The following is a 13,415-nucleotide window of genomic DNA, read 5'->3' on the forward strand; positions in this document are numbered from 1 at the left end:
ACGCAAGCAATGTTAAAAAATGAATTATCTGTTATTTTTTCTTCTTTTGAAATATGGAGGTGTGCATGTGCCTGTGTAGCATAATCATGAAATATTCTGGGCAGAACAGAAAAGAATGATTTAGAAAAAAAAGGAAGAAGAGGAGTCCCCCATAACCAACTGAGAAAATAGTCAGAATATATTCTTTAGCTTGCCTTTGCAAATTAACTCCTCACTGTTGAAAGGCATGCATGCAGCTCTCTCATAAAATTAGACTGACCAAGAGGTTTTTTCAAAAGAATTTGTTTGAATATCGAGTTCCTGCTATATCTAACACAACTTAGTAAGTACCTTTGCTCCAAAGGGGCCCAAATGATTAGCACTTGCAGATCACAGCAGGGGGAAATAAAAATGAGACAAGTATTTGTGGAATAAATATTAGTAATGTTTACAAATTTGCCTTTCATATGAGAGTATCAAAAATACAAATATCTATTAATTAGAAAATGTGGCTGCTAGCTGTTACTATCATCTTCCTAAGATGCTTATTGTTGAAAATTGTAAATAACTTGTCTCATATTTGCTGACTTAAACTAATTAAGAGTGTATCTCTGTATCTCTATATTAAACTAACACAAAGGTATAGCAAGTCTAAGTACCGTTTTGAGAAGTTTTATTCTGCTACGTGAGTCCTTTCCACGTGACTCATCTGAGCAGACATTGCATGCAACAGTTTGATCGGCTCCCAACATCAGGCAAGCCACGGAATGGAACAGAAAGATTAGCAGTTACGTATCAGCCATTAAAATGATGACGATCCTAATTTGCCAACTCCATTAGTCTTTCTAGAAAGGCTTATTGTCTGTGCTGTACAATAACTGTAAGAATGACGTTGGAAGGACTATAAAAAATAACCTAAAAGTATATCAATCGATAGCAAAGTTACAGGTATGATTCTTTAGCCCAACTGGAGTTTACGGACCTGCATCGGGTTTGTTCAGCATTACAGACTAAAATCTGGATTAATCTGCTCTTAACTATATAATTTTCTTCATCTTGAGTTTGATTTTTGCTGGTGTTTCAGCTAAAAAGGACGGGGAAATTCTGCAGTTTCCTCTTCTGTCAAAAGCAGATTTAGCTTGAGAGGTCCATTAGGCATGAAGGTAATGGCAATAACCATCCTGTCACCAGAAAAATGGAAATTACTCTAGAATACTCAAAGAAGCAAAAACTAACAATGAAAGGAAAACTATGCAAATGCTAAAAGGAAAATTGGACCTCACTTATAATCCAGAAGTTATCCACAATGTTATATACCTTGGAAAAAAGCTGTCTGGTGTATGATACAATTTCAGCAGACTTTTTGAACCTAAAGGGGCTGTTCGGGTACATGGGTGTATGAATGTATGCACATACGTCCACACACTGTGGACATAACACTTCTGTGCATTCTTCGGTTGAAGAGAAGGCATTAGTCTCTTGGGCAAATTGTGAGAGAAAAGCAATTTAAATCCATTCATCAGATATGGAAGAGCTCCGCTTGAGCAATGATCTGTATTTACGTGTTTAAGTACTCGCCACCAACCAGATTTTGGTATAAAAGGTGCAAAGAGTTTGTGGTTTGGCCAGTTTCTGTACTGAGCATACACTGTGCTCTAGACAATGATTTACAGTGTCCAGCTGGAGCTGCTTTAAAAAGCAAGCTCAGACTCTAAATTACTAATTAACAAGGTACAAAGATGCCTCCACAAAGGATCCATCGATTATTGTCGAAATCTCAGTGGGATATGAAGCTGGTGACCTTTATAAGGACAATTAAAAAATTAAGCAGCATATTTGTTTGTACTACATTTGTTGTTTATGTAATAGAAAAAGGTTTAAATGGCATGTACATAACTATGACATTACGATTGTGTAAGTCTCATGAAGAAATACTGGCATAAACATAAAACGGCAGCTCTTTGCAGACAGGACTGTCCCTTCTTCGTAATTCTTCAGTGCTTCACACAATTAAATTGTAATTTTGAGTTCTGATCATTTACTGCTTTACTCACTTCTGTAAAAAAACCCTGCAATTAAATCTCAATCAAATTCTGCCATCAGCTGCATTCAATGGAGCTAGACAGGCAAAAATCAGGTTTGGGGGTCTTTAACTCAAAACACTAGTAATAGAAGCGTGCACATGCCCCACAACCAATCTGATTACCGACAATTTATACATGGCTTTTAGTATGCTGTCTCAGTAATTAAAGAAGAAAGAGGCTTTGGAGTTCTCATTCAAAGAAGGGTATAGGACTTCTGAAGATCAGCTTTAAGAACAAAATAATCACTGTTTCAGTGTTCAGTTTCAGGAAGCTGTGTCTGGGAGTCCTTTCACTTCATCAGCCATGCTACATTGCAGAGACAGGTGTTTGTATTTAATCAATGCATTGTAGTTATGTTCCAGGTATTCAGTTAACAGTTCTCATTGCCAGCCCATAGCCAGCACGATGGACCATCTTGGAACAGCAGCGGTCAAGGAATATTGCTCCTGGCTTTTCACCAATTCACTAAATAAACCTCCCCTGCACCATTCTTTTAAATACCTTCATTTTTAAATTAGACTTTGATTCTCTGCTCAGAAACACCTAAATCTCTGTTGAGCCAACAAAACCTATTTTGCAATTTTGATTAGCATGATCTGCCTTCCCTGCTTTTTTTTGCAGCTGGACTGCTAGCAGAGGATAGACTACTTCACAAATTAAAAAAAGAAGATTTTATTAAGGAAGTTTTTACTGTGGGCCAGCTTTGGCATCTTCTTTTACATTTTTGAAACTGCTTTAAATACATGCATGTAATGCAAAGTTTAGAACAGATAAGAATACTGTAAATTGCAATGACTCTAACTAGTTAAAGAGAATACGGTCTGAAACTGTTCAAGAGGTATTTTCCGTATTTCACTACAACACAGATAATGCTGACAGACAAAATGATATATAGCTATTTTTCATCCAAGGAATCTAAATTGCTCATATGCAGTATTATTTTATATGTTAAAGTTGTAAAGCCAAAAGCTAGTATCAGAGAAATAAATATTTATGTGTTTATACTGTGAATCAGTTTTGTGTAACTAAATAAGATGCAGTCGCTGTTTGTACTTACAGCTCCTTTCTCTGTGAAATACTATGTCAGGTTAAGAGAAAAGATGGAAAACACTTCAGGTTTCGCCACTGGACACTGGGTGCTCATCATCCCTTGCCTTTGATTTGTCACTGCATTGTTTAAGCTTCTTAGGGACTACCACATATTTAAAAACAAGGGTACTCAGAAATTAAAATACACTTAAAAATTTGTGCAACAGTTTCTGAAGTCTGCTGACTGACGACTGGATACTTATGACATGCAAAGAAGCATCCCGCCACTGCTTTTCACAATTTATATTTCAGCACTACTAAGAGCGTGATTTTAGTTTATATGTCAAAGTTGCATATAGCTGAGAATGGGTACCCTCAGGTGTAGAAAAGATTTAAAGCATGAAAACAACAATAAATAGCAGTATATAAACCTGCGGTCTAATAATCCCATCCATTTGCCTCATAAACCCCAAATTTCCATGTGCCATAAAATCAGCAGACACCCACTAAACTGACCACATTAACTATCACACATCGACATGATAACAAGCAGAGAGTTTCCCTAAGGTAGTGAAGCACTCTCAGTATGATCCCTCATCCCAGGCAGATGTTCAGCTCCTTCAGTTTTGGAGAACAGATGACTTTGCTAGTATGGCTTGTCAAATTCTGGTGATGCAGTTAGACAGTCAAGTGCAGAAGTGGGGATAATAGCCAAGAATGCTCAGCTGCTGGCAGCTTCTTCTCAATTATACCATAAGAGTACTATACTACTGCCGCATTGCATTTTGCTGCCATGTGATAAAAGACAGACAGTCTTCCTCTTGCAGTTTCATGATAATTGTAAGACATCTACCTGAAAGCCACCATCAAATGGTGAGCTTCACTTTCTCATCATGACTTCAGGCACACGGTCCCACATACGTTACTCAGGAGGCACCCCCTCCTGAGTAACTTAAAGATCTTTTTTGGTGGGTTAGCTATCAGATCAGCTTGCTGGTCCAGGTCAGCATGTCAGACGGCTAGACCTGATGCAAGGGAAGCAGTCAGAGGCAGGAACAGGGAACACACAGCTTTGCGGACAGCCAACTCGTATGCAGCGGGGTGAGGTGTAAATGAAAACATACTTCCATAGTCTGGACCCAAGCCTTTTACAATTTTTTTTAGGTTTAAAGGAAGTATAAGCCAGAAACTTATAGTCCGCTCACTCAGGTTATGGAGCACAGTTATGTAAAGTTATGATGACAGACAGAACCGTGCAAAAGCTTCATTGCTCTCTCTGCAACGAGACAATTACATATTAGATACTGAGCTTGAACTATTGAGAACTGCCCACTCAGCAGAGCAACAAGCTCTGAAGGAACCGTTCAACAATAGAAATGCCAGTAAGTCTTGATTAGAACTTTTTCCATTTTGGAGCATGATCAGTCAGGTGAGATGAGACGTTTAACCGCTTGGTGATGGCGAGAAAAAGGAGAAATCTACAGACTCTATGGACCAAGACCAAGTGGGTCATTAAAAAAAAAGAAAAAAAAGAAATGGAGCATCTCTGCTCCCTCAGGTTTTTGCTAGCCTCACTACCTCTATCTAGAGCTGTGTATTCGGATTCCAAAGCCACAGATTGCTACGTTCACAAGTGACTATCCAAAACCAAAACACAGATCAATGTGGCATCTACTGGGCAAGAGAAATGGTTGTTCCAGATTCAAATGCTGCAACCATAAATACCAACACTTGATCCAAAACGTTACCTCTACTACTTGATTGATATCACCAGAAAAAATGAAATTTAGACAAGAGCAGCTCAAAGAGAAACATTTCCTGAAGACAGGAAACTGAATCCTGAACTGAAAAGAACCTACAGGAATTGCGCACAGGACCTGACGGGAGCCTCCCTGACCGTGACCATCAATCAGCACCATCGGGCTTCTGGTAGGATAACTGTGCATAAAGATCCTTTCCCTAATGTTATGCTTCACTTCTTCAAAAGTAATTCCGCTTAAGAAAGCCATTTTGGTTTCCTGTATTAATTACTGCTTATGGGCTCTCAAAGGAAAACTCCCAGGTCATAAGGGATACCGTAACTCAAAAGCCAACCGCAGACATATGACATGAGAACTGTAGTAAGGCATTCACAGCCTATATTTTGCCAGATCTTCTACGTATGTCCATAGTTCTCACAACCATGGCAGTATCCACGTACATCCTCACGCTATACCATACTACCGTCTGATACCCAGATGTGCAACAGCTTCATCCCATGTGTTGACTTCCCTCCAAGACAAACTCAGACAAAAGCCAGGCAGGTGTCCCCATAGTCTCTAGTACGTTAGAAACTCAACACGTAAGTCAGAGAGACGTGGCCAAAAATATCAGAGAAATATGTGGCTACCATCATAGACATGGCAAGAGCTACAGCTACGGAGACTGACAAAGAATCTGGCAGCAGAGTCCTAGCTTTTGACTTAGCGGGCAGGTTATATTACCTACTGCTAAGTCAAGCATCAGGCTTGAACTAATTGGACTCCCCAAACAGTAGGATTCGCGTGGCTGACTTAGCCCTTGATCTTTCTGACATATACAAACTGAGCCCTGTGTAGTTTTTTTTATTGTGCATATGTTTGCATTCATGTGTGTTCGCGCATGTGTTTTTCAGATGGGGCCCATAAAACAAAGTTTCAGCCTGGTTTGCAAATACCTATCCTGGTAATGTGCAGCTTCTCCAGCTCTTTCAGTGCTTAAATGTGACTTTGAGGCCACTCCAGGTAAAGTCATGATTTTACCCCCACAGGCACACACATGCACACACACGCACGGATACGACTGTGTTATTCTGTAAGCGTACCTAATTTAATATAACAGCCCTACAAGGCACCTGTTAAAAGCAGTCGAGACTGCCACTTATTTCGGGAGATTTGCCCTGATATTTTAAATCCAACAGGTCAGCGAGCAGGTCCGAGGCTCCATTGTTAGTCAAGCGTCTGTAGAAATGCTTCTTTCAGGAGAAAAAAAAAACAGCTCAGGATGCTCGGTACCCTTTACATCTGCTGCTCAGCTGGAGACGCGGTTAAAAGGCCATTAGAAGTGCAAGGTGACAGACCTCGCAGGCTAGGCGAGCCAGAGAGCAATTTGCTGTTTGCATTAGGAGTATCAGCCCTTGCTGCTTCTTTTTGACGGACCGAAAGAGGCTCCTGTCCCGAGCCCTGAAAATCAAGGCCAGGACAGGCGGACCTGTCTCCATCCCGGGGCTGGCGCTGCGCTGTAGAGCCTCCTCCTGGGCAGCCGGGTTTCTACAGCGGGCTGGCGGGACGCGAACCCTCCCCGCGCTATTAATAACTCCTGACTTTGCTCACCGGAGACTCGCTCCACCGGGCGTAGCGGTAGGGCCCGAATTGCTGTCGCCCTTGCAGTCAGCGGGAGCGCGGGCGCCTCTTTCGCGGCACCTGCCTTCAAATGCTGTGTGTCTTCTGTGTTTTGCAATCCCTCAACAGAACAAAGTACCGTTGTTTCACTTTGCTGGAAGGAAAAGGTCACGTTAGCCGAAAGCAGCTCATCGGAGAGAGCTGGTGGTCTTTGTGACAGCCTCCTATAACGAGAGCTAAAAAATTTCTTATTAGGGAAGCTTATTTTTTGGATGTGTGCAGGAGCTCTGGAGCAATACGTAGTGAAGAAAGCAAACCTTAGTTTCAGTAGGTTTTAGGCTGTTTTTGCATACAGAGGAATAAAGTGCTAAGAATTTTACCAGGCATATGTTTTCCTGCCATCTGCAACGCATTTTAAATTCCTTTTGCATCTTGTAATGTGTTCTCTCTGTTTAGCATAACTACTATTCTGCCCTTAAACACCAACCTTTATATGCTGTTCTTAGGAATTTGTGGAGAAGTGTTAATTCTTTTACACGTATTTAAGCTGCTAAAATAATTATGCCTGGTAGTATGAACAGTCAAAACCACAGAATGAAGGTTCCCTTCCCAGGGAGATAGCACCCATTAACCAGGTACGAAGGGGAGCATACAGTCATAGTTCATTGAAAACGTAATTTCATTTTGCTAGTAATGGGAGTGCTGATACTTTGATACCGTAATGGAGTTTTAAGCACCAAGCTTGTTATTTCAACTAGAAACTTTAATGTAATTACGCATTTTTACTTTACTAAGCAGAAAGGAAGATTAGTATGCATAGTTTTCTTACATGTATCGTGGGGAATAAGACAGAGATCTCCGAGTGATACTGCAAGATGCTCAAGTCATTCAAAAGAAATGGCAGGTGGTAATTTTAAAGACAAATTACCCAGAAAAGCTTTTATTGTTGATCACTTGTTATAAGATTTGCCATTTGCAAGTAATTGTACATTCAGCTGAAACTGACCTTTTATGAGAGCCAAATGGTCATATAAATGAAATGAATATATTCTTTATTGCAGTAATATAAAAAGAATGGCCTGAGCTTTTAACATAGTGCTTGACCTCTCTGGTGTCTGAACACCACCTAATCTCAAGAGTATTTCACAATAGCATATGATGAAATAAGTACTAATACAGCATTAGAACAGTTTAACACATTAGCACTTAGAAGTGTAGAAAATATTATAGCTTTAGGTATGCTTTTTGATTATAAATCAGACTGACAGAAAGAAGAAAGATTATTAGAGTACAATACACTGAAATTCATCATTACACTAATTATTAAAGCATCGCCTTTTCTATTTTCAAGTCCCTCTTTCCAAGATACTCTACTATAAAATCACATCGGGAAAACTCCAGATGCTGAGGTTTAAAATTCTCAGTCAAAAATGAATTATTTATAAGCATTAAAAACATCCTATTTCTCCTCAAAGACCCTGATCTTACAAACAGCACCTTTAGGTTTAGATGTGCATACGTAAGTTGTATTCCCTTTAATGGCACCAGTCACATACAAACCAATAAATACGTGCAAAAGTGATAGCAAAGCCAGGTCTTAGAAAAGCTGTACTTCCTCCTAGCTAAATGCACACACCGGTTTATTAGCGTGCACCATGCACTCACAATGGGAAAATAAGGGAGGCCGTAAGGGGAGATGACCAGAGAGTCTCTTGATGCTGCAGTTACTGAAATCGCAGAGGTGAGGAGCAGTCATACACAGTGTGGGGGATACTACTACAACAGTGCTAAAACAAGAAAAGTACAAAGTTTACATGAAATCCCATGTCCATCTTCATTGTCATCACTGAGATCAGGAGTGAATTAATCTCTAATGGCCCAATTCAGATTTCACAAATTTGCATTGATTGTGTTATTGATTTCAGCAAGGCTATTCCTTTTTTTACACTCCTGAGACAACCACACAAGGTGCCTGTGAATCCCCCCTTGCCTCCTGGTCTACAGGCACTTTATTCACACAACTCTCAGTGACAGCAGTAGAGAAACAGTAAAAGAAGGCATTAATTAACAAGTGCTTTGATACAGACTCGGTCAGGAGGATTTTCCGCTGTCCTCCTGTCAATCCATCATTACATTTTAGAGCTACTTAAAGGAAAGCAAAACATTCAGAAAGAGTATCTTGGGAATGTCTGACATGGACTAATAGCTCAATTGCATGAGTGACTACTGAGTTGATTTTTATTGTTATTATTACCACTTTAGAGCTACAAGCAACTCTGTTATGTTTGCTAGCTTTCTTCAGTCAACGCCTCTGTATTATGCCAGTATGAAGCCCATTCATCAAAGCACAATTTCAAGTGACTCCTGACCTTCAAAACGAAGGGTTTGCTTCTGCTTTCATTTCAGTTACTTTCACGACAGTGTCTCTGTGTTGCCAGAATCTCACCTCGTTCATCATCTGCACAGGAGAACAAAGCTAACTTCTTACACAGGATCTAGAATTCAACATCTTTATAGTTGGATGCTTTACCAGAACACTTCTAGTCTTTCTCTAAATACACTATTATTCAGCATCTAGTAAAAAAAAACCAAAACAAACCACAAAAGCCAAACCCAAACAAAACCACAACCCACAAAAACCCCACATCCTTCACCTTTCAAAATCTCTAGATCAACTGAAAGTGGAAAGGCACAGATCAGACACATCCATTACTTTTGAACAGTCAGACATCCACTTTCACTCAGAAAACTTTGAGGCAGGGACACACTCCTCCTTTAACTTTGATGTTTCATTTTTATGGCTTCCCCTAAGATGCTGTAAGTTACTGAAATCATGGTTGGAGTTAAACAAGTAATGCTAACAGATATGTGCTGTGACTTCTCTCTTTTATATTGACTTTCAAGTGACAGATTTTCCTACAGCAAAACATTTCCTGCAAAGTCCTTAGGAGCTCCTCTCAGTGCTCATGAATGTCGGGTCATGGCAGCATGAGTCTGACAGTTCCACTCTTCTTCACATGCAGGGTACTCCACAGCAGCGTTACGAGAGGGCAAATTTTACAAGGATAGCCCAGCGTACACCACAAGCTACTGCTACTCACCCTGCATGTGACCGATGCATAGAATCAAGCCCACAAGCAGCGTATCACGTATACTTGAAATTTTCTTCCTTTCCCCATTCCCAGACAAAGTTCCTTTATTGAGGACTTACTTTGACAACCTATGTTGGAAGCCAACTTCGTACGCTGTACTCCAGTGTAGGTCACAGCACCAGAATTTGGTGATCAGACAAGACATTAGGCGCAGCAGATTGGTAACAAGTAAGTACTACACTATTACACTGAACAACTTAGCATTGTAGTAAAAGCATAGCAGACGACCGTAATCACACCATTACCAACTTCAACACATTTCACGTGCAACAAAATACTGTAGGAAAACCTTGCCTTACAATGCAAAACCAGACAGCTTTTTAAATCCGTAACTTCTACCTTCTCCATTCAAAAGTGAGTACCAGTACAAACAATTTTACAGAAGTTAGCTAACAAGTCTGGCTTTGCAGCTCCATTTAACAGAAGGGTACATCTGTGTCCATAGCCTCTCTAATGTAAACAGATTCTTCATCTCTTTGCATCAGTACATACACACTACCTCTTCATTTTATCAAGTTTCAACAGTCCTAGCTAGGAAGCAGCTTTTAAACAAATGACAAATGAAAACATACGACTACTGTTAAATCAAAACACATAAATCATACTGCGTATTACTATTTTCCATCACATTATCAAGCCATTGATGCAAAATCTTTTGAAAACACGATGTTTGTTCAGAAATATGACTGTAATTAAAGTTCTTTGAACTCTTTAAAACATGAGGCATTTGACAGACCACACTTCTTTCATAACAGTAACAAATTGCTTCCTTAACCAAGTCAGTATGGTGGAAACAGAATGAAAAAAAAAATACTCTGAAACCTGTACATTGATTGCTTTAATTAAACTTCCAACATTGCACCGGGTTGCAAATACGTAGCTTTCACATTAACAAGAGCACATGCTGCATTACACAACCTCTCAGCACCGTACGAGCAGAACATACCCCAAAACACACCTTAAAGTAATCCTAGTCTTCCAACAACTGAGTAGCTTGAATAGCTACACAACTGCTCAAAAGTTGATACACCAACTAGTAACAAGCCAGATAAACCACAAAGAAAACGAACAACTTGTAATAGGAAGCTCAAAAAATAACTCATCTCTGCATAAATCATGTACTTCTTAACCATAAAAGTAGATATTACTTATGAAGCTTAGCAGGAAACTGAAGAGTAACTTTGGACTTAACTGCTATTAAATATTTAGCTATCATGAGTCTTTCTGTACTGATACATGTTAGCAGAAACTTGCAAATGCTGGGATTCCTTAAAAAATGCATGGCAACTTAGCACTGTACATTCAAAAAATAAGTAAGACAATAAAACTTCTCTGTGAGCTGAAAGCAACAAGTGTTTACCCAAAGTTACTAGAAGTCTGAAATTCACTGGAAATTGTTTTTGGTTTTTTTTTTTTTAAATGGGACAGGGCATATCCTACCACCCTGTCTCAAAGCAGATGGAGTAACAGTATGCGAAGGGAAAGTGTGACTGCATACTGAAAGGGTCTGTGGCTCACAGGAGAGATTTCATGATTTGATATAACTGATGAGCAACCTAAGGAGAAATTTTTTAAAAAGTGCACAGAAAGACCAGAGAATCAGTGAGCCTGAGTGACGAAGGTGCCTGTGGAGTAGTTACACACACAGGCCCTTTACTCTCCTGCCTTGTCCTAAAGCATGTCAGTGGGTCAGACCTGCGTGCCCGAAGGAACCAACGTGGCTATGCAGAGATCTGGTCTGTTCTGCATTGGCAACGTGGAACAACCTTCCCCGTATTTTTGTGAACTACATCCTTGCTGTCCTGAGATTTTCCACATTTATCATTCCTCATGTAAAGTGCTAAATACTGCACAGTGAATAACTGAGGCTTTATTTCACCTCAAGGAAGATAAATCTACTGCTTCCAACTTGAAAAAGGAAGCAAGCAAACCGAGAGGCTTCTAATTCACCCTACAAACAGCAGAACCTAACAGCAAAGTGCCAGTGGCAAAGCAGAAATCTTTCCTGAGGGCTCGAGCAGTGCAATTTAAGCAGCCCAGGCTCATGCCTTCCCATATCATTTCTCTCTTTTTCTCGTGCTCTCTGACGGCTAAAGGATTATCTGCCCCGGACATATTTTTATTCATCCAGTCCCAAAGATGCGATATGCATAAGGTCGTAGGGAAAAGCAGGAAAATACAATTACAACAAAAGAACAACCCCAACACCTTCGTAGGCGGACTGAGATATAACCTGTTGTAGGCATGTTTTAGCAGAAGGAAGAGCTAAGTAACGGGCTGCCGGGTGTCTCCGGCGGCGGAGCGGGGTGTGTATGCGTGGGGGGGTGCCTCTCCCCAGCAGCCGATGCCTCTGCTCGATTTGGGCTGCAGCGGAGGCGCCCGGCTGCGCCTCCGAGGGGCGAGCTGCCCGGCCCGGGGCTGCGCGGCTGGGCTGGCCCCCTCGGAAGGGGCGCGCCGCTCCCCGGGGCCGCGGCAGCGGCGGGGTCCGGGGCGGGGGGGAGCAGGACTGCCTTCCCCACCCTCCTCCTCCTCCTCCGCCTCCCTCGCGCCCCGTCCCCGCTGGCAGAGGGCAAAGCGGTTCCCCCGCAGACGGCGGCAGCGGGGGCAGCAGCCACTGCGGAACCGCTTTCTGCCTCTCGCAGCCCGGCCGCAACTCTCAAGAAGTTTCTGCCGGCGAACAGATCCCAGGCTGAGGCTCGCCCGCGCCCCCCCCTTTTTTTCTTAACCCCCCCCCTTAGTTGTTATGTTTATTTAATCATTTATTTACACAGGCACACGCCCCGCCGGGAAGCCCCGGGGTGCCACCCGGGCCGGCAGAGCCGCTCCACGCCGCGCAGATAACGCGGCGATCCACGGCCCCGCTTCCGCGGGGAGTGCGCGCAGCCGGGCGGCGGCGCTCCCCCCGCTCCGCGACCCGCCGCCCCGCTCCGCCCGGCCCCTTACCTGCGATCTCCTGGTAGGGCACGCTGGCCAGGCTGAAGCCCTTGGCGCTGTACGCCTGCCGCACCTCGCCGCAGCTCCGCGCCTTGCCCTCGACCCCCGCGGCCGCGGGCGGCGGCAGCAGCAGTAGCAGCAGCAGCAGCGGCGGCGGCAGCAGCAGCCCCGCCAGGGCGCAGCGCCGCGCAGCCCCCTGCGCCGCCGGCATGGCGCGGCGCGCAAGTCCCGCGCGGCGCGCAAGTCCCGCGCTGCCGCCGCACCGCCGCGCCTCCGCCGCGCCCCCCGGCTGCGGGGGCGGCGGCCCGGGAGCCCCCCGGCCGCCGAGGCAAACTTTTGCGAGGCGGGGGGGAGATGGGCGCGCACACACACACATGCGCGCGCGGCGGGGGCGGGAGAGCGGCAGCCTCGTCCCCCCGGCTCCTTCTCCAAATGCAAAGCGCTCTCGCCCCCCGCCAAAAAAAAAAAAAAAGAAAAAAAAAAAGAAAAGGAAAAAAAGGGGCTAAAAATCTGGCTGTAGGTTGTGAAGATTGAAACCGCGGGCGCGTTGCTGCGAGCGGAGTCCCGGGCCAGCGGCAGCGCGATCCGCCACGGAGCTGCGCCTGCCGCCTCTGCGAGGCTGGAAGGTGGTGGGAAAAGCAGCCGGCGTGGGGATGGACTGGACAGCGGCTCTGTGCGTGCCTGTGTGTCTGTGCGTGTGCGTGTGTGTGTGTGTGTGTGTGCGTGCATGCGTGTGGTGCACTGGATGCGTGTGCCTGTATTTACGGGATCCGGGGAAACCTCTGCTCCGCGCAGCGCCGGAGCAGCCTCCCGAGCCAGGCAGGGAGAGATCCTGGAGGCAGACACAGCGAGGGAGAGCCACACGCACACACACACAC

The 13,415-nt window shown here is 43.6% G+C and overlaps 1 protein-coding gene across 1 annotated transcript in view; it reads right to left on the bottom strand.

Annotated features, from left to right (window-relative positions):
• Positions 1-12,913, bottom strand: part of GPC6 (glypican 6) — a 796,854-nt gene extending 783,941 nt beyond the window's left edge. The window contains exon 1 of the mRNA XM_076362195.1: positions 12,547-12,913. Within this exon, the coding sequence (XP_076218310.1) occupies positions 12,547-12,913 (367 nt within the window). The remainder of the gene's footprint in view (positions 1-12,546) is intronic.
• Positions 12,914-13,415: the final 502 nt, after the last annotated feature.

This window comes from Aptenodytes patagonicus, chromosome 1, assembly GCF_965638725.1.
Source record: "Aptenodytes patagonicus chromosome 1, bAptPat1.pri.cur, whole genome shotgun sequence".
NCBI lineage: Eukaryota > Metazoa > Chordata > Aves > Sphenisciformes > Spheniscidae > Aptenodytes > Aptenodytes patagonicus.